Source organism: Hylaeus anthracinus, unplaced genomic scaffold, assembly GCF_026225885.1.
Source record: "Hylaeus anthracinus isolate JK02 unplaced genomic scaffold, UHH_iyHylAnth1.0_haploid 11994, whole genome shotgun sequence".
Classification (NCBI taxonomy): domain Eukaryota; kingdom Metazoa; phylum Arthropoda; class Insecta; order Hymenoptera; family Colletidae; genus Hylaeus; species Hylaeus anthracinus.
In genome coordinates this window covers 5534299-5559806 of record NW_026534341.1, presented here as the reverse complement: position 1 = coordinate 5559806, position 25508 = coordinate 5534299, and the positions used below count along the sequence as shown (strand labels likewise).

Sequence of the window (25508 nt, the reverse complement as noted above, 5' to 3'; positions counted from 1 at the left end):
CAATGTTGTCACGTGTACAAAATCCGGCGCAATTATCTATTACTTACATTGACCGGTTTTCCTCGTTTACGCCATTACCAAAGTTACTTCGATTAATGTCGATAATGTCGATAATGTCGATTTACGAACCTAACGCTCCCTCTGTTGATCTTTCATCGATAATTGGTTCTGGCTCCCGCCGTAGGGTGGTTCTATTCATGTATTCTACAGTAGATTACCTCTGACGCAATAAACATGTGGTCGTGTTTGAAAGAACCAAATAACTTTGAATCTTCTAGTGATAGTCAGTGCAGCGTCTCGTCGTCCTCTTTGGATGATAGCAGTATCAGTGACTGTCAAGAATCGTCGAGCAATAATGCCGAGAAAAGTGTATTCGGACAGTTTCAAGACACTCGAAACTGGATCGAGTGCGAATCCAAGAGCATTCCGGGGAGGATATATTTCTTCAATTTAAGGACACTTTGCAGCACGTGGGTTAGACCAGTATCGAAAAACGTCCAGCTCCAGCGTTTTTATTCGCAATCTGTAAGTATATTCTCTCTGATAAATATCTTTGTTACGTTATGACGAAGCACTGTCGATAGTTGTCAGTCAAAATTCGTTTAGCAGACCAGATCGCAAATGGTCCTTTTGCTTGTCGGAATATAATATTGTTGCATTCGATCGATGCAGTCTAAAAACGAAAAAATACTCGCATCAACCTGCTGTGTTCTCTGCTAGTTTCATTCAGTGTACAAATACTTTCTACACCCACTGTATATTATTATAACATCCCTACACTAAAACAGAAATGTATTTCTACAGAGAGTATATGACAACGTGATGCCTGACGTAGACGACCCACCGATGTGTACGTTATCAGAAAATGAAGGAGGTTACAGTCGTAGAGGGAATTCATTACCTCGAGTTTACAAAAAGCACCGAAAAAGCGCCGACAAAGAAATTTTTGCATACCTGCATTACGGTGTCGATATAGAAAATCCTTTCGATAGTAAAACCGCTTATTTTAAACGTTACTACGAACAAACTTCTTCTGGATCTTCGAAATCGACCTTTTTCGATGTCGATCAACATTTTTTAACGCCTAACAAAGAATTCGATAAAATCAGAATCTTCAAGAACGACATACGCGAAGCGTTGGAACCATCGATCCAAACAGCAGATTTTCTCCAAGTCGAGATTTCCGCGTCGGAAAATGACCAGGAAATTACAACGTTTAACGAATCAATGGGGAACGAGGACGAAAATTCTTCTGAAACTTCAGACGCGGACGAGGGCGCTGGAAATTACGTTGCACCTCGTTTGCAAAGAATCGAATCCAAACATTTATTACAGACAAAAATTCGAAGGAAAAGAACGAGCAAATGTTTGACGGAAAATAAGCCAACTGTAAGTAAGAGACCAAAGAGACAGATCCAAACTATAAGAAAATCGACGTCGAATAAAATTATTTGCGAGATGTACGGTACGAAAACAATCAATTACGATCTCGTTGAGACACTTCCACCTAATGTCATAAGGTCAAATCTTAGCGATAGCAGTGCGGCTTCGTCGTCGTGGCAGAAAGACTTGGACAAACCTACCGTTTTAAAAAATATCGAATTTAACGATATGAATTTCAACGCTAAAAATCTGTCGAGCACCTCGAGCACCTCGAGCTCTTCGAGTTCGAGTTCGTCGAGTTCGTGTTCCACTTGCTCCTCAATGTCATCCGATACTAGAGAGGCCTCTGTTTAGCTCTGACGTCACCGATACATCCAGAGGATAATGTAAACAAACCGAATGTTTTGTACCTCTCGTATTACTGAAACCAAACCAAAGAATCATCGAGGAACTATTTACGTTTTTATTTACGTTTTCATTATAGAAATGTTCTTAAGTAACTGACGCGACTTCATTGTTGTTTTCTTTTATTACTATGGCGGATATAAGATACCTTCATTCATTTGTAAAGTGGCAGGCATGTTGATATCGATAAATTTTATTTATTCTTTTTTTACTACTATGACGAATACAAGATACCTTCGTTCATTTCGTTTGCAATTTTGTTTAATGTGATATATTCTATGTACTTATTTACGTCTTCAGACCAGAGTGTTTAAGGAATAGGCGAAACGATGGCAATTTTGCACGAGTGCGTGCATAACGGAGAGTGCTTGTCGAGGGTTCATCGAGTAGTCGAAGAACGAACGACCTTACGTTTCTGTTTTTCGATTTCCTTACGGCAGTGATGCTGGCAAAAATCACGGCCGGTTTTCAAGCTTAGCATATGGCAGACGTTACCTCGAGATGCAGCCGGTGCACCGTACCGCGACTATTATCCGCGTCGCCATTGACGAATCACAACGCTCAAAGCGTAACGGCCACGGAGGACGAAGCCGGAACTACCACGATGAATTTGTCTTCATCTCTTGCATCGCGGGGCTTTAACTTCAATTTACACCAGTGGTGCACAACCTTTCTCTCTCTAAAACCAAATAAAATCTTAGTGTACTCTCATACTTATCATACTCTCATTATCATTTTCTGTAAGTTTCATAAATTCCTCTGAGGACCACCTAACATAAAAAGGTCTAAACATTAAACCAGTAGATGTTCGTTTGACTGGAATTCACCACTACCGAGACTTTTACCTTAATTGGTCCTGTATAAATGCTCGGCGTAAATCAGCTCTTTGATCTTGAAAGGGGTGAGAGCCAAGTAAATTGTACGTCGAACGGTCCACGCAACTATGTATGCGGCATCGGTACAATTAATCGCATAGTTTGTTAGTGTCGTTGAAGCCACTGGCTTAACGCGTGGCGGTGTTTCTTCTGGAGTTGCTAAAGATGCAGGATCAAGGATGCGGAACGAAGAAGGAGACGAAGATATCGCGTATCGATAAGGTACTAGAACATAACAAATTGGAAAGTACTGGGTATTATAATTTATTCTGCGAACGAAACGAGGACGACACTAGCTCAAGAATAAACTTGCTAAAGAATTAAGCTAGAGAAAAATAAGTAATTAATTAATTAAGTAAAGAAAACTGGCTAAAGAATTCTTTAAAATAATTAAAAGTCACAGAAAAAGTACATACACGCACCACTATGATTCTCGCTATGATTATGTTTGATTTATTACCAGAAGATATCGTTAAGGTTACATTGTATTATATTGTGATTGATAAAGAACCGATAACAAGCGTGTCAGCGTCGAGAAAATTACAGGATTAATTAAAGAAGAGCCAAGGACATAGGAGCGAGATCATTCGCCCCCTGCATTCGCGTTATTGACGACGTAATTTCAGCGTGTAACGACTCTGAAGGGGTCTCAGGACACGGGTAGGCAGATAAAGATCGACGACGAGCTTGGCCGTGAACTTTGCACCGTGAGAAGAGTTTTCTTCGCTTAACAAGTCGCGTCGAAGTTCCCGCGCTTACAGACAATGAATCCTTGCTTCCACGCGGTGAACAACCGTAGTCATTTCCAGGATTCATAATGGGAACGAGAAGGGCAGCCGGATGGTTTCGCGATCTCTCATTGTAGCTTTTACGTGGTTCGGTATTCGCTCAAACACGATAAAACGCGGTTCTCCTCGTTAAGAGTGTATTGTACAATACGAATGCTAAGTCAATGATCAGAAATTTAACGTTATATTCTTCGTCTTCGTGGATCGCAATACACGCGAAGGTCTCCGTCAACTTTTAATCTCGATTTGAATTTAAACTGCGTGAAATTTATGTTAATGGTCTTCAGGTTATTATGCAAACAAATTTTAATTTTCTGGTGGCGTTACGAGGCGATTTAACGCTAAATGAGAAAGTTCACTGACTTCGTGAAGGAAGCTAAGATTAAGCGAATGGTAAAGCCGCTCGTGGGAATGTTACAAAACCGTTAATATTTCTTCTACCATAAATACAATAAATGTAAACAGGCAATTGTAAAGATGACACAGAAAACGAACGAAACTTTATAATATCGATTTTTTGAATACCTTGTACATACTTTTTTTGTACCTCAGACGATTCACTTACAACGATATCATATCATCGTTATTATCGTATACATATATATATACATGTATGTATAATATATTATATTACATACATATAACATTATGTAAACGTTATATTCTTTTTCGATCGAATAAAAATTTTTAAGAATTTACTAGACCATGAAAATTAGGAATTCTTTCTTCCATCGTGAAGGCATCGCCTTGTGCTTAACTGTTTCAATAGCAGCAACTTCATAGCAGTGTATGTTGTGTACACGTGATAGCGAACTAACCTCAAATCAAAGGAAACATCATGGGTCGTCATAAAAAGGTATATATTTGATTTAACTTAAAAAATATCAATTCTCCCTATATGTTTACGAACTAGAAATACTGTACTATAGTCCTAAATTGAATAAACAATAAAAATAGTTGCTTTTGCGTAGATATTGTATCTCCTTGTACGACAGTGAAATTTAGAATATTATTTCGAATGATACTAAAGTGATTTTATGTGAAATAAAAAGAAATATGTATGCCAATCCTACAGGGTCGGTGCGTAAAGAAAAATAAACAGTTGAACGTGGATGAAAATCCAGATGTAGTGAAGGCACCACATTCATTCGTTATACATCGTGGATTACCTGGAGAACACATAGTCGAACTCACTAGAGACTTTCGTAAAATCATGGAACCGTATACGGCAACGTCTTTAAAAGAAAGGAAACGAAATACGATTAAAGATTTTGTGTCCGTTGCCGGTGTGTTTCATATTTCGCATATGTGTATGTTCACAAGGACAGATCAAGGAATGTATTTTAAACTTTGCAGGTATAAGTCCAGTTATATTATTCGCACGTTACGAAGTATCATAAATGTTATTAAATACTTACAAAATTGATGCTCTATAGGGTACCAAGAGGACCAACGCTTTCCTTTAAAGTGCATAGTTTTTCCTTAGCACGTGACGTAGTTTCTTTGTTAAAGAAGCAGATGGTATACGAGGAACTATATAAAAATTCTCCATTAGTAGTATTGAATAACTTTAGTGGAGAGGGCATGCAATTAAAGCTCATTTCATCCATGTTCCAAAATATGTTCCCCACCATAAATTTAACTTCTGTAAGTTTCAATATTAATGTGCCTAAATAATAACCGCGTATTATAGCGAAACATATTTATGTTCGTTTCTAGGTAAATTTAAGTACAATTCGTCGATGTCTTTGTTTAAATTATAATTCAACATCGAAAACGATCGATCTCAGGCATTACGCTATTAAAGTTGTGCCCGTTGGCTTGTCAAAGGGTGTCAAAAAATTAGTTCAAGCTAAGATACCGAATTTATCTAAATGTGATGATTTTTCGGAGTTCTTGACAAAAGGAACTGTTTCCGAAAGCGAGGCCGAGGATGATCCTGCGAGCCATGTTATGTTACCACAAAAACTGTCCTCGCGTGGTAATCATGCGAGTAATCAAAGTGCAATTAGACTTTCCGAATTAGGCCCTAGATTAACGCTAGAGGTACGAAAATTTCTATTTGTTGGAGATCAGAGATAACTTCAAGCGATTTAATATGTATCTTCCAAATGCCTTTAGTTAATTAAAGTTGAGGATGGACTTTTGGATGGCGAGGTACTTTTCCACGAGTATATTCACAAGACGGAAGAGGAACAATTGCTAATCAAGAAAAAACGCGAAGAGAAGAAGAAATTAAAGGAGAAACGGAAAAAGATACAAGAACAGAACAAGCAAAAGAAAGAAATACTGAAGGAACAACACAAAGAAAAATCATTGAAGGGAATGCGAAAGAAGACGGAAAATGAAACGTTATTAAAGAAATATGCAAAGGAATCTGCTGAAAAGAGTACAGTAGAAGAGGATGACGATGCGCAATATTATCGCGACGAAGTGGGAGAAGAACCCGATAAAGGTAATTAATTTAGTCTAATTAAATTCATCGACATAACATAATTGATCAATTTTGTATTGCAGAACTTTTTGAAAATAAACCTAACGGAAAGAGGACTAAAAGTTATCCTCCCAAATACAAGGTAAAGAAACAAAAACTTCGAGAATAGCGTGATACCGAGAAAACGTTATAAACGTTAATCGTATAAAACATTATTGTACATATGCTACATAAAATATTTTTTAATAAAAACAATTTTTTTAGAAGAACTTTGTCAACACATATTAAATTTGCACTAGATCATTTATTGTACATATACATATATGTATATGTATTTCTAAGAAAGTGAATATTAATTAACGTACCGTATAATTGTATAATATTAAAAGTAATAATATTATTTTGTCGTGACTAGCATCATAAAAGCTCCTTTCTTTTGATATTTTTTTTAAACCTTAATATGAATAGATCAATTTTCACTTCGATTACCACAGTTGTGAGAACAACAAATCATTTACGATATAAATATAAAAAAAAAATGTATATTAAAATACTTGCAACACTTAAATGTGATCCATGATAATTTTCGTCAACGGAAGTAACGAAAAATTGTACGACAATCGAATTTGAGCACTAAAATATTAACCTTACAGAAAGTATCAGAATTTACGTAAAACATGGTAAAGAATCGTTTCCAAATACTTCAATATCCTATGATCCGCAAGTAGGACAGCTCAATTAAGCCAGCTAAATATTTTTGGTGGATTAGATGTCTATATTCTTAACAGTAAAGAATAGACACAATCCATTCTTTGCCAACTATATGTGTCGTCTTTGGTACTTTCTTATGAGGTACCATTCTCTACGTTTTATAGCTGTGGCAGATTTCAGTGACTCATCTATCGCATAATCAGAAGCATATCACTACAATGCTTTTGTTTGGTGATCCTCTTTGGTCTCGAGACGAGACTAAAGATAGCATTATTCTTACTGGTACATCTTACTTCGAAAGTGCTCTCCATTATACGGATCATTAACGTACGCTTGCCAGTTGCCGCTCCGAATATGTATTCGTAAAATAGCAATGTAATATTAAAATAAATTAATCGTTAATTTATATTTAACTTCTAAAGTTAATATAATGCTAATGATAAAATACTACAATTCTCGTAATGAATGGACGGATTGAGATTGTTTTTCTTATGAAAATTTTGAACTACGATAAAAGTAGTTTGGTATAGAAATAGTTAAAAAAGTAAACTCTCTAGAACAGAGATGGTCGCGTACGCGCCAAATATGGCGCGTTGGCTTATTATAAAATGGCGCATTGCATCCTTGCACCTACTAACTTTTTTGAAATGAAAAATCCGTTAAACAATGTTCATCCTATTTTTCTAACAATTTATAATTATAGAATGTGAACAAGGTGTGTATGTGTGTATGTATGTATGAGAGAAAGAAAGAATGAGTTGTATGGAGCACCTGAATGCATCTGTGGAAAAAGCTGAAGTATGGTATGTAAAATATTCGCCATCTCTGCTCTAGACCATTTCATAATGTTGCATTGATTTTACCAGATAAAATGTTCTAAACTCGTATAAAAAAATGTACGTAAAAAGTTCAATATGTCGAACTACCGTTATCAAAAAGTTAAAATACTCTCCATCTTAATACTATTAAGTAACACTAATCTGAGGTTTACACGGATATGGCAATGAATTTAAAGTACATTCACGACTAGCATAAATAACGTCAGGCCATGTTCCCATGAACGAAAGTATCATCGATACGCTACTTTTCTGTAAACATCATTGAACACTGGCAGTTTTCATATCTAATTCAGTCTGCAATGATATCGTTGATTCATTTCAGCTGTGCTGGTGTGGAAGATCTATCATAAGATGTCGGCGATGGTAAAGCTAACGATGGCGGTAGACTGGTAGTACTTGTCAGAGTAGAATCCAACTTTCGAGCTTCGTGCTCCAATAGTACAGCATCTAACGATGGGTCTTGGGCTACTGTTCTCAAGGAGTCTCCTAAGGCTTGCCTCAATTGTTGCATTTCCCTACCAGCTCTTGAACTCCGCAGGACGTATAATTGTCGACGTTTGATCTCTTGGTTCAGTTGCTCTCGCAATAATTGAATCTATAATCCATACATTCATCAAGATTCCCCATAGATAAATTTAAACAAAAATGCGTACCTGATTCTCGAGTCGTAAGACCTGTTGACGATGACTCTGCTCTCTCGCCTCTAACAATTTTTCAGCTTGCAACTGGGCAGCTCTGAGTCTTTCAATTTCTCCTGTTCTATCTCTGCTGTAATCGTATATAGAATGAGTATGAGCATAACTCGACTTCACTCTTATGATCTCAGCTTCCTTTTCTGCAAGCTGAGTTTCTAATCTGCGGACTTTTAATCTCAGCTCTCTGTTCTCCTGTTCGTAATGATCCAAGTCGAAGCTTGTACCCAATAATTCCGCGTGTGCTTTCTCAGGACGTTCGTAACTCTTGCTACGAACGCCGGTCGACTTAAGTAAAGATAACTGACGTTCTAAATTGCGTTTGTCCGTTTCTAACAGTTTCATCTAGAATACAAAGAAACATACCAATGTTCTTAAAAACCTCCACCCTTGAAAAGAGTTACATGGTTTCGTAAATATACCTTATCGCTGAGAGCGTCCACCTTTCCTCTCATTTCGCTTCTCTCCCTTTGCGCGGTTTGCAACTGGCGCAAAAGTTCTTCGTCTTTGTTCACGCTCTGTTCTTGCGGGAAACTAACCAATCTTAATTGCGATTCCAAAGTGCAACGTTGCACTTCGTTATTCGCTAGTTCATTTTGTAGACGAGCTATTTGGTCCGTTAACGTTTGGTTTGTACGTTTCAGATCACTCAAAGACTGTTGTACAGATTCTACGCGTTCAGATAATACTCTTCGATCGTTCTCGGTATTCGTAAGTTGTTTCTGCAACTAAAATGAAACTTATATAATGTACATTCTTCGAGAGATTTTATAGAAAAGATGTCGAGATTTTATACATAGATACCTGTTTAGATTTTTCGTTACAAGTCTGTAAGGAAGTTGTTAGTTCCATGATGTTACGTTGCAGAGCATTATTTTCGCTCTTCAATTCGGTTTCTGTATTGGATGCTTTTTCTAATGCAAGATTCAATTGTTCTATCGTAGACTTTAACGAAGCACAACGTTCTTCTAAACTCGCCATGGCTCGACTTTGAGTTTCGTTTCGTTCTTGTAGTTTCTGAGAACAGAATAAAATAAATAATTTGCCGTTGTTAGTTGCGATTATTCTTCAAGTAAAAATGTTGTAGGTATAAGAAACACACGTGGATGTTCGATTCCTTTTCTTGGAACATCATTTGCAACCTTTGAAGATCACCTTCCAACGACATTCTCTGCAACTCCAACTTCGTAGCACGGGATTCGCTTCTGCTAAACTCTTCTTGTAAATTACGTTTATCGTTCTCTGCTCTATTTAATGCATGCTTCAGTTTTTCTAATTTTTCCTAGAAGATTGGCGATCGTTTAATACCAAAGCAAAATGTCTTCTCGATGAAAACGATGAATATACTTTCTTACTTCGAACTGAGTCTTCTCGTCGGAATTATTGCTCAACATAACTTCAAGATTCGCAACTTTCTCGCATAACTGCTCGCATTCTTCCCTTTTTTGTTGTAAAGCGTTCAACTAAAATAATCTTTATAAGCGACAGAAGAAACGTTGCTACCAAAAGATACAAACGAAACATACCTGCATTTCGTAACCGCTCTGTTTCTGAGAAAGCTTTACTTCCAGCGAATTCCGTTCGTCTTGTAGAATTCGTATGTTGTTTAATAACATGTTTATTTGAGTGTCCGACTTGTTCTGACTCTCTTCATTTTCGGTCAGTTGCTTCTTCAAGTTACATAATTCAGTTTTATAATCGTCCTGGAAGACAAACAAGAGTATAATGTAAAATCAATTAGAAGATAATTAGAAACTGCGATAGAAGAAATGATAGGTACCCTTTCGCGTTCGATTTGAGCCACTTGTTGCATAAGGGATCGCACACCCTTCCTAACAACTTCAGGGTCAACGTCGAGTATGACATCCCTGTTGGAGTCAGTGTGGTCTTGAACTGAATTACAACGCAAATATGTTAACTGCTAATCATCTATAATAATCTGTTGATTATGTACCTCGTGCAGGGCTCCATCTCCTCGAAGGGCTCATCAATTTAAAGGGCATGTTAACGCTTCCGTCCATTTGAATTCCCGCGATACGTCGTAGAGTAGAGCCTACACTACTCAATTTTTGCTCGACTTCCTTTTTCGCAACTTCCATCTGTGATAACTGAGCATCCAAAGCTCTAACTCGTCCTTCGGATCCTCCAAGGCGAGCCTAAATGATTTACAATTAAATTTTGAAAGCTTCAATACTTCATTTTAATCTCACCTTCAGTTCTTGAATTTGCTGAGAGGCGTCGGCCAAACAAACTTCCAAGTTATGCTTTTGATCCTCCAGTTTTCTTTCACGGCATCGACAATCCTCGAGTCGAACCAATAATTCTTGTTCTCTGGTCCTCCACCTACCATCCTCTTCGTCAGAACGTGAACGCAGTCTTCCAAGTTCTTGTCTGGTCACTTCCAAGTTATTATCCGTGTCTACTAGCTAATCAGTGATTAATAATTACAATTAGAAAGTAATTGATTACACCCGACTCTGTTCGATGGTTTACCTGTTTCTTCACTTGATGCAGTTGAAGCTGCAAACGCTCTCTTTCTTCCGTTTCGTTTGCCAGTCGTGCTTGCAACTCCTTCTCGTCGTTCTGTGCTTGAGAGTTACTCTGATGAGACTTCTGCAATTCGTCTTGAGTGAAACGCAATTGTTTTTCCAGTTGCAACATCTCTCGTTCCATATCGCGAAGCTGTGATTGAAGACGGGATCTCTCTGCGTCTATAGTTACCTTCATATCTTCCAGTGCTTTATAATAATAATAATAATAAAGCGTGAATGAATACAACAACAATAGTCTTAATTAACGATTAACGTGTACCTGCAATTTTTTGATACGATTCTTCCAATGTCCTGCTCTGTTCTCTCTTCTCGCTTTCAATGCGTTTCACATGTTCGCGTAGTTCTTTATTACTGTTATTATATTTTTCTTTTTCATACGTGGAATCGCCCAACTGTCTTCTAACGTCCACTAATTCTTTGCGCAACGTTTCATTAAGATTTTCAACTGTAAACGTATCTCCGTTGAAGAAGGAATAAGAAACACATTATGACAAAAGTAAATATATAAAAGTTACCATCTTTAAGTTTCCTAATTGTCTCGTGCAATTGGTTCTGCAAGGTATCGACCCTGTCTTCGGTCATGTGTAATTGAACCTGCAACTCCTCGGATTCCCTTTGCGCTGATTCCCGTTCCTTCCAGAGTTCTTCAATTTTCAAATCAAGCTTTATTTTCTCCTCGTCAGCTTTTAATTTAGCCTCGTCCAATTTTGTCTTGAGACGACTCAACTCGTCGCGCAATTGATTTGTATTGTTGCGCTCTTGTTCCGCGCGCGATGCTGCTTCCCTTTTAACGCGTTCCACGTTACCCTTCTCCTCTTCTATTTCATGCAAGACGCTCTCGAGCTTTTCCATTAACGCTTGTTGATCGTGATGAGCTGTAAAAGATATTGTTACATCAAGTTGGAATTTTCTATCCGCTTTCTATTCGTGTGTCAAGTACCCATGAGAAGAGCTTGTTGTTTATCATTCTCTGCTCTAAGAAGAACTTCTTCGTGTTGCTGACATAGATTTTCCATGTGCTGTTGCATTTCGTCTATCCTCTGCTGCAATTGATTTATCTCGTTGTCTTTCTCCCCGCAAAGTTGCAACAAAGACTGTTGAAGCTTTTTCTCCAAGTTTATTTTTATGTGCTCCTGCAAATAAAAGTCATTTTGGTTGTATATTACGTTTCTGAAGCATACGTTTATTATATAAACTTATTACTTTTTCCTCGTTCAATTTCTTAATATTATCCTCGCTGTGTTTCTTCATGTTGGAAATAATCTGATGAAATTCAGCTTCTTGATCGCCACTTTGTTGCGTCAGAGATTGTTTCACTTCTTGAGCGTGTTTCTCGCTGTTCTCCAGTTCCTTCGACAACCTTTCTACTTGTCCTTTCAAGCTCTCCTGCTTTACTAACAATTCCTTCTGCTCCTTTTCTAAATACGTTTTCTTCACGTGCATATTTTCCAGATTAGTTTGAGTATCGAATAAGACACCTTCCAGAGTTTCTTTTTCGCTGCGCATCGATGCGAGTTGCTCTTGCAATCGTTGAACTTCTTTTTCGTTAGTTTCTAGAAGTACCTGCGAAGACATTCGTTTATCAAAAATAAAATCAGTCTTTGTAACAGTTCACCAACTTTACCTGTTTCTCTTCGTTGTCCTTCACAAGATCTTCCAAATTTCGATTGATCCTTCCATTCATCTCGTTCGCCTGTTCTAATCTTTGTCGAACTCTCATTACCTCCTCGTTCAACGTTTCTTTCTTTCGCGCTAACGCCGATAATTGGTTGCTCAGATCTCCACGCTCGCGAGTAACTTGCGCCAATTCTATTTCAATCTTTTCTTTCTCGATCTCGAAAAATTTCATTTTCTCGTTCAAAGTAGCCTTCTCTGACTCCAAATCGAGTCTAGTCTGCTCCGCTTGAAGCAGTTCTTTTCTCAACGAACCCAAATCGTTTTGCTGATCCGCACATTGACTTGCCAACTTAATTTTTTCCTCTGTTACCTAAAATCGATGAAATATCGATAACAATTCTATGCGGAATGTTTCAGAAACGTTACCTTTTTTAGTTCTTCCTGCAATCTCTGTTTCTCTTGCTCGTGGTTACCGCAAACTGTTTCTAACTTTATTAAAAGCTCCTGCATGTCCGACTTCTCCAGCAGTAAGCGTTCTAACTCTAGTTCCAAGTCACCTAAATGGTAATATTGATTCGTAGTAAACAGAAAATAAACGAAATGCCAGCGAAAACTAAAATAGGTCTTTGAGCAAAGTCACCTTTGCTTTTTTCAATTTGCGAAATTAATCCATCTGTTTCCAGTTTTTGTTGATCTAGCATATCTTTTGCAAGGTACGCTTTATTCAATTCTTCTCGTAAAGTTAACAATTCTTCCCTCATTTTGCTGCATCTACCCTCTTCTGAACGAAGACTCAGTTCCCTAGTAGGTCAATCGACAGTGCATTAATCGGTAACAATACGAGTTAGGGTTGTTATTCAACATACCTTAATTCTGCTTCTTTAGACACTCTATCGAGCTCGCTTTGAAGATATAATTTCTCATCTTCCAAATTATCGCAAAGCTTCTGCAATTTGTTATTAGCTTTTTGGAGTTTTTCATAGTCACTGTTTAAATTTTCCACCTAGAAATAAATGTTTTGCATCAGCGTTTATGTTAAGAAAAGGTATCCATAATTTTATCAAGAAGAAAAAGAATCGTACTATACTATTAATTTCCACTCTACTTTTGTCGAGTGTATTTTTTTCTAGTCTCACGGTATCGAGACTTTTCTGTAGCATATCTTTTTCTTGACTCAGTTGCGAACATTGAGATCGAGTAGCGTCCAATTCAGTGATCAATTCTTCAGCTCTCTTTTCTAAAGTTTTAATATTTTCTTCTGCGTTGTCGCACTGTTTTCGACTCGCGACCAACTGTTCTTTGTTAGTTTGTAATTTTACCTAACACAATAAATCATTGAAACGCGTTAGTACAGACATTTTTCAGGCATCGTATACAATGAATTTGTATTCCTACAATTTACCAAAACACACAATATAAAATCTTCACACCTGAAGCTCGTGAATAGTCAATTGATATTTATGCAGAGCTGCTTGCACAGCACTGATTGTACTTTCAGCAAAGGCTGGAATGGTGTTGCTTCTTGTACCTCTTTTTGGTGATCTTTGGGGAATTGGTGCACTGGGAGACAGATGAAGATGAGGAGGCGCCTGTGAACTCTCGATCTCGCGTGCCTCTGCGTCCTGAATTACAGCGTGTGCTATGTCTCTCAGAGCGGACTGTAAAATTTCAATGTCATCTTGTACGCGTACATTGCGATGCACTTCCGCTTCTGCCTCCCCACATCTTTCTTCCTAAATATAAAACGTGATTGTTATCATACAAAATACAACTCGTAACGTTTACAGTAACATTCAATCCGTAGAATTTACCAGAGTATTAACATCGCGAATAAGCTGATTGATTCTGTCTTCTTTCACGCGAATCTCATTTTGAGCTGCGTCATACTGTTGCTTAAGCGTAGTTAATTCTACTTTCAAATCCGTTGCAACTTGTTCCTGTGCTTGTTGAACTTGCTGGGATATCTAAAATACGATCAGATTAAAATTTTACAGAATTTCATGTAAAAACATTAATTTACCATTGGTTGTACAGCTGCATGCATCTTCATAGCGAATCCTGCGTTACTACAAGCCGATGAAACATCGTTAAAAGTAGAAGTAATGTTGTTCTTCATCTTTAACAAGTCTCTCTCTGTAGTAGATTTTATTTCTGCAAATAATCGTTTTACAGAAACAACATCACGCCAGAGATTTAATAATCTGTTGTGCTCCGAAGTATAATATTCATTGAACGCTTGTTCCTCTTCTCTCCACTCTTCTTCTTTGATAGCCAACTCTTCTCTTAAGACGTCCCAGTCGTTGCTTAACTTTTGCAGGTCATTAGTGACTGCTTCATTGGTGTGATGAGATTCTTCCAATTGATCTTTCAATGCTGTATTTAATTGTAACAATTTGTCGCATCTGAACAAAGTATGGTAGTTTTAGACATCTGTATTAAACATGTTTCATCTTGGAACAAAGTAAAGAAATATCACCTTCTGCGTTCGTCCGCGAGCTTTTTCAACGCGGTATCTAAATCGTGAATTTGTTCTTCGCGTATCTCTCTTAATGTGTGATGTGCTGCATCTAAAGCAGAGGTTGCAGGAGGTGTGGAATTTAAAATTTTACTAGAATCATATACAACAGATTCCGCCATTTGATTCTCTAGTTCTGAACACCGTTGCTTATATTGTAAAACCTAAAAGCACGAACCATTACTATAAGTCCAAGGGTTAAAATCCAGAAGGATGTAAATCTTACTTTGGCTTGTAATCGAGAAACAAGAGCAGCTTGATGTTGTTGGGCTTGCCTATATGTATCCAGCCTTCTCTTATAATTAGATGTTTCCTCTTCGAGGCGATGACGTAGCTCATAGTTTTGTCTAACCAGAGCATCAGGCGACAGATCTTCTTCACCTGGGCATTCCCCTCTACCACTGGTCCTCGAAGAATCCATTTTACTACCTATATTTTTGTCTGTCTGCAAGAGTAGCGCTCCTTGTATAAACAACGGGATATAAATGCTACACAGTGAAAAGTATACCAAAATTTTCATGAATCAATACCTTGCAAAATTCAAACAGGTGTCTACACTGATTAGCAATTTATGAATGTATCATAAAGTCATTGTTATTTCAGAGTTAAAGTTAAAAAGAGAAACAATATAAATTATGTTTGTTAATATGCATGCTATCTTTATTATGAATATCTATATTACATGACTATATTTTTTTTTCTTAGTTTCAAATATGTCATAATAGAACAGTTTAATTCAAACGTCACACTGTGCATTTATAATTCAGGTTATGTTTCTGTTTATTGTTTACTGTTGCCAGTTGCTTGCCAGCGCTCTGCATCCTTTTAAACGTCGCCATTTTTTTCCCTTTTTTGGAATGGTATATACAAGTAGATACCTACCTTTTCATTCATTCAATATTTTCCCTCCAAAAAAGGTAATTTAATTTTTATTATACGTCATTTAAAAATTGTTGAATAAATCAAAATAAAATGTGAGGAGAACAAACTGTAAAATTAACATTTTTCAAGGTATTTATCTACATGTCTCGTCCCAGTTGTTTGACATAACTACTTCAAGGCCATTCGAAAGTCAATATAGAATTCTATTATTCAAAGAAAATACTTCCAATTGTGTAGCGTTTCATGCATACTTTAGAAGATGAATTATACCTCTTTCGTCTTGCTAGGACCTCTGAGAAACGGTGGTCGCCGCCTTTCCATCTGTCCCCTCATCGATATCTGTGAGATACCTTTGGATAACGGCTGCAACACGTAAATTTAAAGTTTAGAATATATTTCTAAGGTAACTATTACAGATAGAATTATCACCAAAACGATAATCAGCAAAGAAGAGGACGAAACAACGACGGAGAAGATAAATTCGTAACTTATGTCTCGGGGTTTCAGGACATGCACTTCAAACCTATTACAGTTCCGCTAGTTTAACATAATCTCCCCGTGAAAACAACAAACAGAGCCGTCGAGTGTCGTTATCAGTTCGCTTTCTCCTCTCTCGTGATGTATTATGATGCGTTGTGATATGCAATATTATCTATGCTATAGTACCGTATATTATCTCATATTAGGCTTGTTCATTGCATAACTTCATCAGGGATCAAACGACACTCTCATACCGACCAAAAGACCAACTCGGTTGGTGTCGATCAACCAGGAAAGCTTCAAGAAGAAAGGAAGGCTTTCAGAATCCCATCCTCGGGACTGTTGTTGCTACCGAAGAGCTACGCTAATTCAAGCAATGCTCCAACCGGTCTCGTTACATCACGCTTGGAATTATCTACCAAGGAAGCATCGACACCTTCGTGTCTCATCGTGCCAATTCCAACAATGCCCGCGTTTCCTGTGGAGGAGGAAGAATGGTCGTACCGAAAAGCTCGATTTAAAGTCGTGGAAAAGTTGGGACAGTGTGTTCCGAGGGTGATATCCTCGCGAGGAGCCAAGCTCGCCATATACATATCGATTGGTGCCATTCGGTGCCTGGCAGTGGGTCGTGCTTCTTCTACTTCCATTCGCCCAGACACCGGATACGACAAAGCTCTGCCAGCCAAAAGAGGAAAATTGAGGAGGCGCGACCACGTTCGACTCGTTTCCTCGTCCAATTGCTTCTGCGGGCAGTTAGGACTCCTAACCAGCTATAGCAGCGAAAAATATAAGACCACCACCCCCTGCGGTTCTAACCCAGGCCTCGAGAGGTCTGCACGATACCAAAGCTAGACTAACTTTTGAAGATTGCCATTGATAAAACTCCCGGGGGAACTGTTATGATTTCATCTAGAAGAAAATGCTGACGATGTCGTTGCAGAATTTTCCTTTTTTGGACCCTTTCATAGTCACTGTTTGAGTTTTCCACCTTAAAGAAGTCGCATTCTCAAAGCCTAGAATCCTCTCGCAATTCCTTGCTAGCCCATTCCTCTAGACAGACTACTGCCTTATCATACGTATTTATCGATATACCACGTTCACTTTCTCCGTGTCGCAATTACTTACTTAATATATTACTTAAGTATATATTACTTAATTACTTAAGTATTTAAGCAATTACGTACTTAATATAACTACATTATTAAGTACCTATACCAATATTTTTCTTGGTGTCTTATAATCATGTCCACCAGTGTATTTATCGATACACCACGTTCACTTCCTCTGTGTCGCAATTATCATCGTTTTCAAGCCTGCGGCGTACAAAACGACCCGCGAAGTTCAACGTACGTTGGCTGGCTCGCCATTGATGCAGCCCTCTGAGAATCTCGCAGCTGGCCTAACAATCGCGACGAGATAAACCGCGTCGGGTACGCTCGATCTCTCGCCACGATAGTAATAACAATTAACCAGCGGCGAACGACGTCGAAAAGTTTTCTCGTTCGGAAATTTGCGGGCTGTTTTCGATCACGTGTCTCGACTGGGCCGATATCGAGTTTGGAACTCGACTCCGCTAATTTCACCGTGTCAGGGAACTCGCGACGACGGAATTCGTCGAATTCGACCAAATTGTCTCGAAGGGGGAAGTCACCTTAGCGTGAAAATCATAGCTGTGTACAATTCTCTCTCTTTTTTTTTTTTTTTTTTTAAGCAATTTATTTAATAGGATATCCGCTAGACAGTAGGAAACCGTAGAATGTAACCTTTTCTGTGATTTGTCTCTTTAGACTTAGCCTTTAAAATTAAATTTTGAAGTTTCTCAGAAAAAAAGCTCCGTCGCCCATATATGGGCGACGTGGCGGTCGACGTGCCGAAACAGCGTGTTTTATAAGGCAATTAACGTCAGTGATGTTTTCTGTTTAAATGTAACGTCCCAGCGACAAATTGTCAAATTGGTAATCACCGAACGTGTTTCGTGGAGTTTGAACCGTGTCAAAGTAAACGAACGAACCGGATCGAACTGCTCGCCTTTCCTATCTAAACGAGTTTTTGCAGACGATCGTTCCGCGGGTCGTTGAGACTTCTTCACCTCCTCCCTGGTGTCTCGTCCCTCTTTTCTCACTTTTTTTCTGTCCTGTCGGTGATAACACTGGGATACTGGACGCTCCGTAACGTGTAAAGCTCCATTCCCACTTGTCGGTAGTTGGCGAATGGCTTTTGCTCGCGCTCGTTTTCAAATTTAATTCATCGATGAAAAATATCGTTTCAACTGCTTCGATCTCTTTTATGAACGTGAACCAAAGTTTCGATAAATACATCGTCAAGATGCAAAAGCGCGAATTAATAACGCGAATTAAAAGCTAGGAAAAGCGTTTTTACGATTGACAATCTTTTTATTTTCGAACAGCCGAAATTCATGTCCCATTATATTATTATTGTAGTATGGTGAAAAATGCTGCGAGGCGATGAAATGGTACACAGCTTAAAAAAGTGAAGGGGGAATGCGATGAACATACAGGACAGCGAATAAAGAAAACATCAGGGTATGTCTGTGAGTTTTATCGTTGTATTAGCATTGTCTCACCGAGATACCTGATCTTGGATCATGTTGCACTACTCTGCGATCGAACTCCTGGATCCCTCAAGGAGTATTACCCCCAGCGGTGGAGATGGTTTCTGTGCATTTCTCGTAGAGAAATTTGTGCATTTAAGGAGACTTTACTGTAGTAACAAAAAAATGTCCCGTTACAATTGATTCTTAGTGCGTCACAAACCAACGAAGGAGAATGAAATCAATGAGGAGAATAAATGATAAAAAAATTGTAGTAAACTAGTAGTATCGATATTAATGCAATAAATAACCTCACAAGATATTAAAAGCTGTCGCTTGATTTTCAATCTCTCCAACTCTTGCGTGTTCGTTACTTATGAAATGATCTAATAGACGTAGATTTAATCCTTTTATCGAACAGACGCGAATAATTCGTGATTCGTTGAATGCATCCCCCGTCTATTATTAGAATAAAGTTTGCCCATCTCCGTCGTTGATTGCTCTCGCGCGTGGTCGTCTTCCGGTCGGAGATAGAGGCGAATCGCTGGAAAAATGTTTTGGCAATCGTAGAGATAGCGGAGCATCGAACTATGGCATCCGAGGATTTTCATCAGGTTGGAAAAGCTTTTTGCGGTGGCGGGAACGCGAAGAGGATCTCCGAAATCGTACCAAAGAATCGCGGTGGTTGATATCGATCGTTGGCGCACGCTCGGCGCCGATAAGTGCATCGAATCGTAGCGTGAGAGAATTCGGGCTCGTTCTACGCGAGAATTCACGGTCACATAGTTTCGCAAAGGGACGCTCATGCTCGTCCTTGACCATGCCGGAACAAGCTTCGATTAAACGCTACGAATACCAAATTGATTCATGCTTTACACGGTCGTTCAAATTCCGGCAGACGCCGACTCGCAAAGTGGATCGTAATTTAGATCTAACAAAACTTTTTTAATACTTTTCTTTTGGAAGAAAAATCGCAAAAACCGTCTGGCCTGGAACTTTTGAACACGCTAATTTACGTATTCTACAAATAAAGACGTAAGAAAAATAAATAGCGGTGATTTTTTGTATAGTATCCTTTCACGTTATATGACTTTACATGTGATTCGAATAAAAATGTCTTGGCACTATTCTTTTGGAAGAAAAATCGCAAAAACCATCTGGCCGGGAACTTTTGAACACCCACTGTATTTATTAGCTTGACGAAGACTTACAAACTAAAAGTAATCGCTGTTTATTTATGCGTTAAAATCAGAAGGAACTTTTCGGCCAACCTAATAACAATTTCTAGGATTCGAGTTTCGATTAGGGATAAGGTAACGTTCGAAGGAGTCACGAGCCGCGAGCAATTCGTTTTCTAGCGAAGAATCGATCAAGTTTCGGACCAATCGGGATGGTTTGTGGAAAGAACAAAGCGCTACCCCTACGCTCTGTCGTCTGTCGCTACGGTTTCCGATAGGGACCCAACTAAAAATAGTTTCGACGAGCGTGAAATTCGTTTAACGTCTGTATCTACGATCTAAAGTCTAGCGAAACTCCGTTAAAAAATGTCTGAACGTCGTTACGTCACGAACGCACACGCAAACATATGTAGCGACGGTTTACGAGCCGGAAAGAAAATAAACGACACAGATTCGTCCGCGGAAATTAACAACGGTCAATGTCCAACCGCGACTTCGCATAGATACAAGATTCTGTGCGTGAATTTGCCTGCCAATCGCTTATCGGAGGCGCCTGATTAGATATTGCCAACGGAGCTACTATAGAGGTCACCCTATAAGACCAGGGGTGAGCTCATTCGAACGATTTTGTAATTGAAACGTATTTAAAACACCGAATACATGCGCGGGGTGCTTAGAACAGCGGTGCGCGATCTTGTCACGCAAAACGAACTCTCTTTTACAAATAATAATATAGAATTCATTTAAAACTTGTATTTAAAACTTTCATTTAAAAGCGACGTATATTATCGCACTACGTAATTCAAACTCGAGCCGCTAAAACTCGAGGTCTATTTATATATTCGAAGATTTATTAGGGTGCCGCGTTGAAACTATCTTTTATTAGCGCATTTACGTTCAACAAGGGAGCGAAGAATCGTCTCGCAAAGAGACGTATTCCCACGTATTACACATTTTTCGAATTCTCCAAAATATTCCAAACTTTGCTAAGGTAGTTGATAAAGCGACACGTAAAGCTTCGAGAGGCTCCTGCTCGCGTTTTCCACCTAAAAAATTCCCAAAGATGACCCATTTTGCCACCGAGGAAGATTCTGAGTATTCGTGGAACGATAATTGAGTTCCTAAATGTCGACGACGAAAGGTTTTATTTGTTTGTCGGCTGTTTGTCAGAGGTCATCGAGGAAGCAGTTTTATTAATAACGCCAGCGAGGAATTAACACGCTTCTATCAGGAGCTCGTCAATTAATAAGGACAGCGAGACGTGACGAACGGAACGTCTCGCGGACCCGGGGAAATTACCACGGGCAACGTTCGTCGTCGCCTGATTTACGCGCGGAACGGCACGACTCGCGCAAACCGGGGAAACGATTGCGAGAGTTTTAGGGAAAAAATTCGTACTGCACGTGATTAGTCGTGCGCGAATTAATTAGAGATCGTCGAGTCACGAGGTCGCTGGTACGCGATCAGCGTCTTCGTTCGTGGATGTCGAACCACGGGGACCAACGAGATGATTCGGGTTACCGGAATTACGAAACAAATTTTAATTTAATTGACCGTTTGCGCTCGAGGCATCTTTCTACAGAATCAAATCCAGTCCATTTTTATAATAACTTTCTGTGAAACCAAAAACTCTACATCGTAGATGAACATCTATGAACGATCATGACTCAATGTATTATTATTTCAATTAATAATCAGTTATATTCTGATTTAAGTGAATATCAATTGTACGTTCACAAAATCACTTTTGAATTACATATGTCGCCCTAGAGGCGCCACCCGAGCGCAAATGGTTAATTCGATCTAAAGGCTAATCTGAAACGTATCGTCAAAGATGTCTGCAACTGTAATTTTATTATTCTCGTCGATTATACAGCTTTCGTTCGTAATATTTTGTCGTCTTATTTGTTCCGAGGTATACCAACGAACGTTAACGTCGGTAGATAGGAAACTTTCCATGGAAGAGGAAGTATAATACAATAATCGCGTTAACCAGTATCGACCATGCCGCGAGCTCGACATACGAGCAGCTGATTGCGTGTAGGGAACCACGCTTACGCATGTTCCACTCGTTAAAGGGAACTCTTTTCATGCTGCATTTTAACTCGTTTCCTCTTCCCTCGGAATATTACCGTTCACAGGAAATGGATTGAAAGCAGTCCTGGAAAGTATCCTTGACTCTTGGTGAAAACGATTCGTGAAAGAAAGCTGTGATTACTATTGGGGTGATTCATAAACAACTTCCGTTTGTTAACTTACAGCCTGTGACAGCCTTTCTTGTTTTCTACGGTCTTTTCGGAATTTTTGATAGCGAAATGAAAAAACACAGAGTTTTCAAATTTTTACTATATTTAAAAAATCCTAGTCCCAGCGATAGCCATCCGTTCTACAGATTAACATGCAATTTGTTTTTTTTTTTATTTCATGGACACCGTTCACCCACCTCTTTTTTTTACATGTAGTCAAACGAGCGATAAATCTCGCGATCCGCGTTATATTTTTGCTTAAGAAAATTCAAAGTTACAGATAAAGACTGAATAAATATATAGTAAAAATTTGAAAACTTTGTGTTTTTTCGTATCGCTATAAAAAATTCCGAGAAGACCGTAGAAGAAAAGGCCGTCACACGGTATCACCCTCTTAACGAATGAAAATTCTTGGGATCGTTAGATAAATATTTGTTAAATATTATTTAACGGTGACCAAATAAAGTCAAATGAAGGTTGTATATAACGTGTCGTCGGTTTGTGTATTTGTTATTAAAATACAGCAACTTTTCATCTCTGACTGTAACGCGGAAGAGAAGCGCGGCTTTAAGAATCGTGCGACAGTTCTCGATACGCCGTCAGCACGTGGTCAGCCGACAGGAGTGGGGCTGCGCGACACGTGACAGAAACAACCCCGAAGCACTGTCAAAACTACTGTTTCCATGCGTAACCTAACCCCTCAGAGGTGCGTCACGCCTCTGCAAAACTGGACACTGGTCACCCCAGAACGAGTCGTTATTTATTCATACGCGGGGAACGCGATTTTTAACCCCCTCGCGTGTTCCACATACAAAAAAATCGATGAGACTGGAGGTGCAACAAGCCTCAGACACTGTCAGAATAAGATAAAATAATTCTGAGGAGCTTTTTTTTGTATTTTGTCAGTTTGGTTACGTGGATTAAGATGTAAATGAACTGTAAAGTAAATATTTATTCAATTAAAGATATCTATTGAACTTCGACTATTGCCGCGCTCGTACGCATGGAACACATAAGAAACCGTAAACAAACGCTGTCACGATCCAAGCCACTGTCGATATATCTCCTAACATATTTTATTACCGTGATAGAGGGCAAAATCTTCAAGAAGACAACCCGAATTGTTGTTAAAAGAACTCTCCACCACAGCCCCCCGAGGTGGAGCAATCCCGATGGTAACACATCGCTCAAAATAATTCTAAGAAGCTCGTCGCTAAAACAGTGCAATTTTTAAAAAAATATCAACTTATAGAGACCGATGAGTCGAGACTTTTTTATATCTACAGTTTATTCGTACGACGTGCAGCTTCGAAAATAAAAATTGTTAAACTAGAAGTCCTTTTTCCTGAAAGTCAATTCGAGTTAATAACATTCCAGACGACTTTAAACGCTTGTAATTCTGTTACCCTTACTGGTAATTTCAGTAAAGCCTGTTTAATTTCGACTAACTACCTAACCATGGGAATCTAACAAATTCCTATCGAACTTATCACCTCCCTTAACAGTTGATCGTCAATAGATAGTGGGAAACGAGCAAACAAGATCCGTAGTAAAAGTAACTTGTGCGAATCTACTCGAGTTACAGGCGTTTAATGATAGACAACTACAGGTCAAAGATCGTTACCTCCAGGGAGGTGGAAACCAGAGAGTACCGGTGTCGGGTTCGTTTACTCGATTCTCCATAGTCCGTATGGGGTTCGAGTTATAATGGAAGGAGTCAATCAATCCTCGCTGTAGCGAAACTAGTTAACTAGCAGCGCTAATTATCTCATTTCTCCGGGCCGAGTTCGCTGTACCTGGGAGATCTCGTGGAACGATCGAAGATTTTGTTGATTAATTGCGTGGCGAGCGCTATCGAGCCGCCACTTCAGAATTAATTTCACCTCGCGCTAGTCCAATCAAAATCAAGTTACTGTTCCTAGAAAAATTATGTCTTGATTCTCTCAAGATTCCCATTCGTCCACCACAAGCCGTCGATATTTCTTTGCAATGTTTTAGGATGCAATAATAACGATAAACCGTGGGTGCGTGTATGCTCTTCCTGGGGGATCAATCTATACCATGAGGAAATGTCCACCGATGCTTTCGCAAAGATATACGTAGGCTCAGTTAGACCTTCATTTCTACGGTAAAATTTAAATTGGGAGTGCTCGTCAACCTTCAATGGGAAACGCTATTAATTCTTAGAGTAAGTTAGCTAAGAGTTAAGTAGCGGTTACACAAATTCCATGTTAGACACAGGAACAAACGAGAATCCAGCAAGTAGGGAGGAAAATCCTCACCGAGAAGAGCATCACGATTCAAATATAAACTATTCATTCTTAGAAGCGTTGCTACAGTGCTTTTAAAGTAGCAGTTACACAAATTCCATGTTAGACACAGGAACAAACGAGAATCCAGCATAGTAGGGAGGAAAATCCTCACCGAGAAGAGCATCTCGATTCAAATATAAACATCTTCCCCACCAGCCAAATGTAAATTTCTAATGATTCTACGCGTAAAGTTTTCATTTGCTATTCAATAATTCCAGCTAATTCCAGCCATGTCTGATTAATAGATTCTCTTTTCAAGAACCAACTCACCCGTGACATCTCAAGTGACGGGTCGTAGCAGGAGATCGATGACTGGTACTCGAAGAGTATGCTGACGAAGGAGGATGGCTTGGCGGCGATACGGTTTCTTCAGGGCCCGACGGACAACGAGGTTCGACTGCGTTCGACGCGGACGGCTGGCCTTCACTGAAGCGCCGGCGTCGGCGTCGGCGTCGCGATGCTCCTGCCGTAATCCTGATCGCGTGCCTGATCGCCTCCACGCGAGCTCCCGTGGCTCTGACTCGATCCACGGACCAGGAGGGTTGTTCCACGTCGAATACTGCGACTGCCTCCGTAGCGTCGTAAACTCAGCTTTGTCAGTTAACGACGTCGGGCGTCGCGATAACGTGCCTGCCGTGCACATCGCGTAATTTATGATCGCCAAGTTTCCAGGCTATCGAGCAATTGTTTCGCGTCCTATCGATTCTGGGTTAAAGCCCTGATGGAGGTATGTTGAACCAATTAGAAGGAATAACTGGAGAAAAGGGAGTCCTCGGAACGGATGGAGGTTTCAAGTGCTTGTAGTCGATGAATTATGTTGTGATGAGTGGGTTACATGTTAGGATAAGGCTCGGTGGTCTTAGGACCTAAGAAGACGTAGCATCTAAGAGCCAGAGATGGGCAAAACCCTAGGCTTCGAATAAATCTGAAGTTTGCCAATATGTTTGTCTCGTTGCCTCTTTTGAACATTTTCCAAAGAAGGAAACGAGACAAACATATTGGCAAACTTCAGATTTATTCGAAGCCTAGGGTTTTGCCCATCTCTGGC

The 25508-nt window shown here is 39.2% G+C and overlaps 3 protein-coding genes across 4 annotated transcripts; 2 read left to right on the top strand and 1 right to left on the bottom strand.

Moving 5' to 3' along the window:
- Positions 1-108: 108 nt before the first annotated feature.
- LOC128889136 (uncharacterized) lies at positions 109-2031 on the top strand. Its single transcript, XM_054146532.1, has 2 exons — positions 109-525; positions 805-2031. The coding sequence occupies exons 1-2, from the start codon at positions 235-237 to the stop codon at positions 1735-1737; spliced, it is 1224 nt and encodes a 407-aa protein (XP_054002507.1). The 5' UTR covers positions 109-234; the 3' UTR covers positions 1738-2031.
- Positions 2032-4174: 2143 nt separating this feature from the next.
- Positions 4175-6154, top strand: LOC128889135 (protein Peter pan). The gene is made up of 6 exons (XM_054146531.1): positions 4175-4307; positions 4527-4807; positions 4888-5098; positions 5171-5497; positions 5573-5906; positions 5969-6154. The coding sequence occupies exons 1-6, from the start codon at positions 4290-4292 to the stop codon at positions 6052-6054; spliced, it is 1257 nt and encodes a 418-aa protein (XP_054002506.1). The 5' UTR covers positions 4175-4289; the 3' UTR covers positions 6055-6154.
- A 257-nt stretch (positions 6155-6411) lies between these two features.
- On the bottom strand, positions 6412-24865 carry LOC128889134 (rootletin). 2 transcript variants are annotated; one of them, XM_054146529.1, is made up of 27 exons: positions 24731-24865; positions 15964-16056; positions 15038-15256; positions 14773-14975; positions 14317-14698; positions 14108-14260; positions 13727-14029; positions 13379-13615; positions 13163-13299; positions 12937-13097; positions 12723-12853; positions 12304-12666; positions 11883-12242; positions 11620-11812; positions 11195-11554; positions 10939-11124; positions 10621-10865; positions 10338-10553; positions 10082-10283; positions 9908-10020; positions 9654-9830; positions 9483-9590; positions 9230-9409; positions 8932-9144; positions 8550-8855; positions 8089-8472; positions 6412-8030 (listed from the first exon to the last, which is right to left on the bottom strand). In XM_054146529.1, the coding sequence occupies exons 1-27, from the start codon at positions 24737-24739 to the stop codon at positions 7749-7751; spliced, it is 5916 nt and encodes a 1971-aa protein (XP_054002504.1). In that variant the 5' UTR covers positions 24740-24865; the 3' UTR covers positions 6412-7748. The 2 variants fall into 2 exon arrangements, with proteins under 2 accessions (XP_054002504.1, XP_054002505.1); XM_054146530.1 differs by lacking the exons at positions 15964-16056; positions 24731-24865 and adding an exon at positions 15342-15656.
- Between the last annotated feature and the right edge of the window lie 643 nt (positions 24866-25508).

What these genes read in the sequence shown, in the direction of transcription:
- LOC128889136 (XM_054146532.1), top strand. Translation starts at nt 235, where the DNA reads ATGTGGTCGTGTTTGAAAGAACCAAATAACTTTGAATCTTCTAGTGAT. An exon ending in AGCGTTTTTATTCGCAATCT is followed by an intron (nt 526 to 804) that starts GTAAGTATATTC and finishes GTATTTCTACAG; the next exon opens with AGAGTATATGACAACGTGAT.
- LOC128889135 (XM_054146531.1), top strand. An exon ending in CCACCATAAATTTAACTTCT is followed by an intron (nt 5,099 to 5,170) that starts GTAAGTTTCAAT and finishes GTTCGTTTCTAG; the next exon opens with GTAAATTTAAGTACAATTCG. An exon ending in GGGAGAAGAACCCGATAAAG is followed by an intron (nt 5,907 to 5,968) that starts GTAATTAATTTA and finishes TTTGTATTGCAG; the next exon opens with AACTTTTTGAAAATAAACCT.
- LOC128889134 (XM_054146529.1), bottom strand. An exon ending in CTCGCGGACGAACGCAGAAG is followed by an intron (nt 14,699 to 14,772) that starts GTGATATTTCTT and finishes TACTTTGTTCAG; the next exon opens with ATGCGACAAATTGTTACAAT. An exon ending in TGGACGCTCTCAGCGATAAG is followed by an intron (nt 8,473 to 8,549) that starts GTATATTTACGA and finishes TTTGTATTCTAG; the next exon opens with ATGAAACTGTTAGAAACGGA.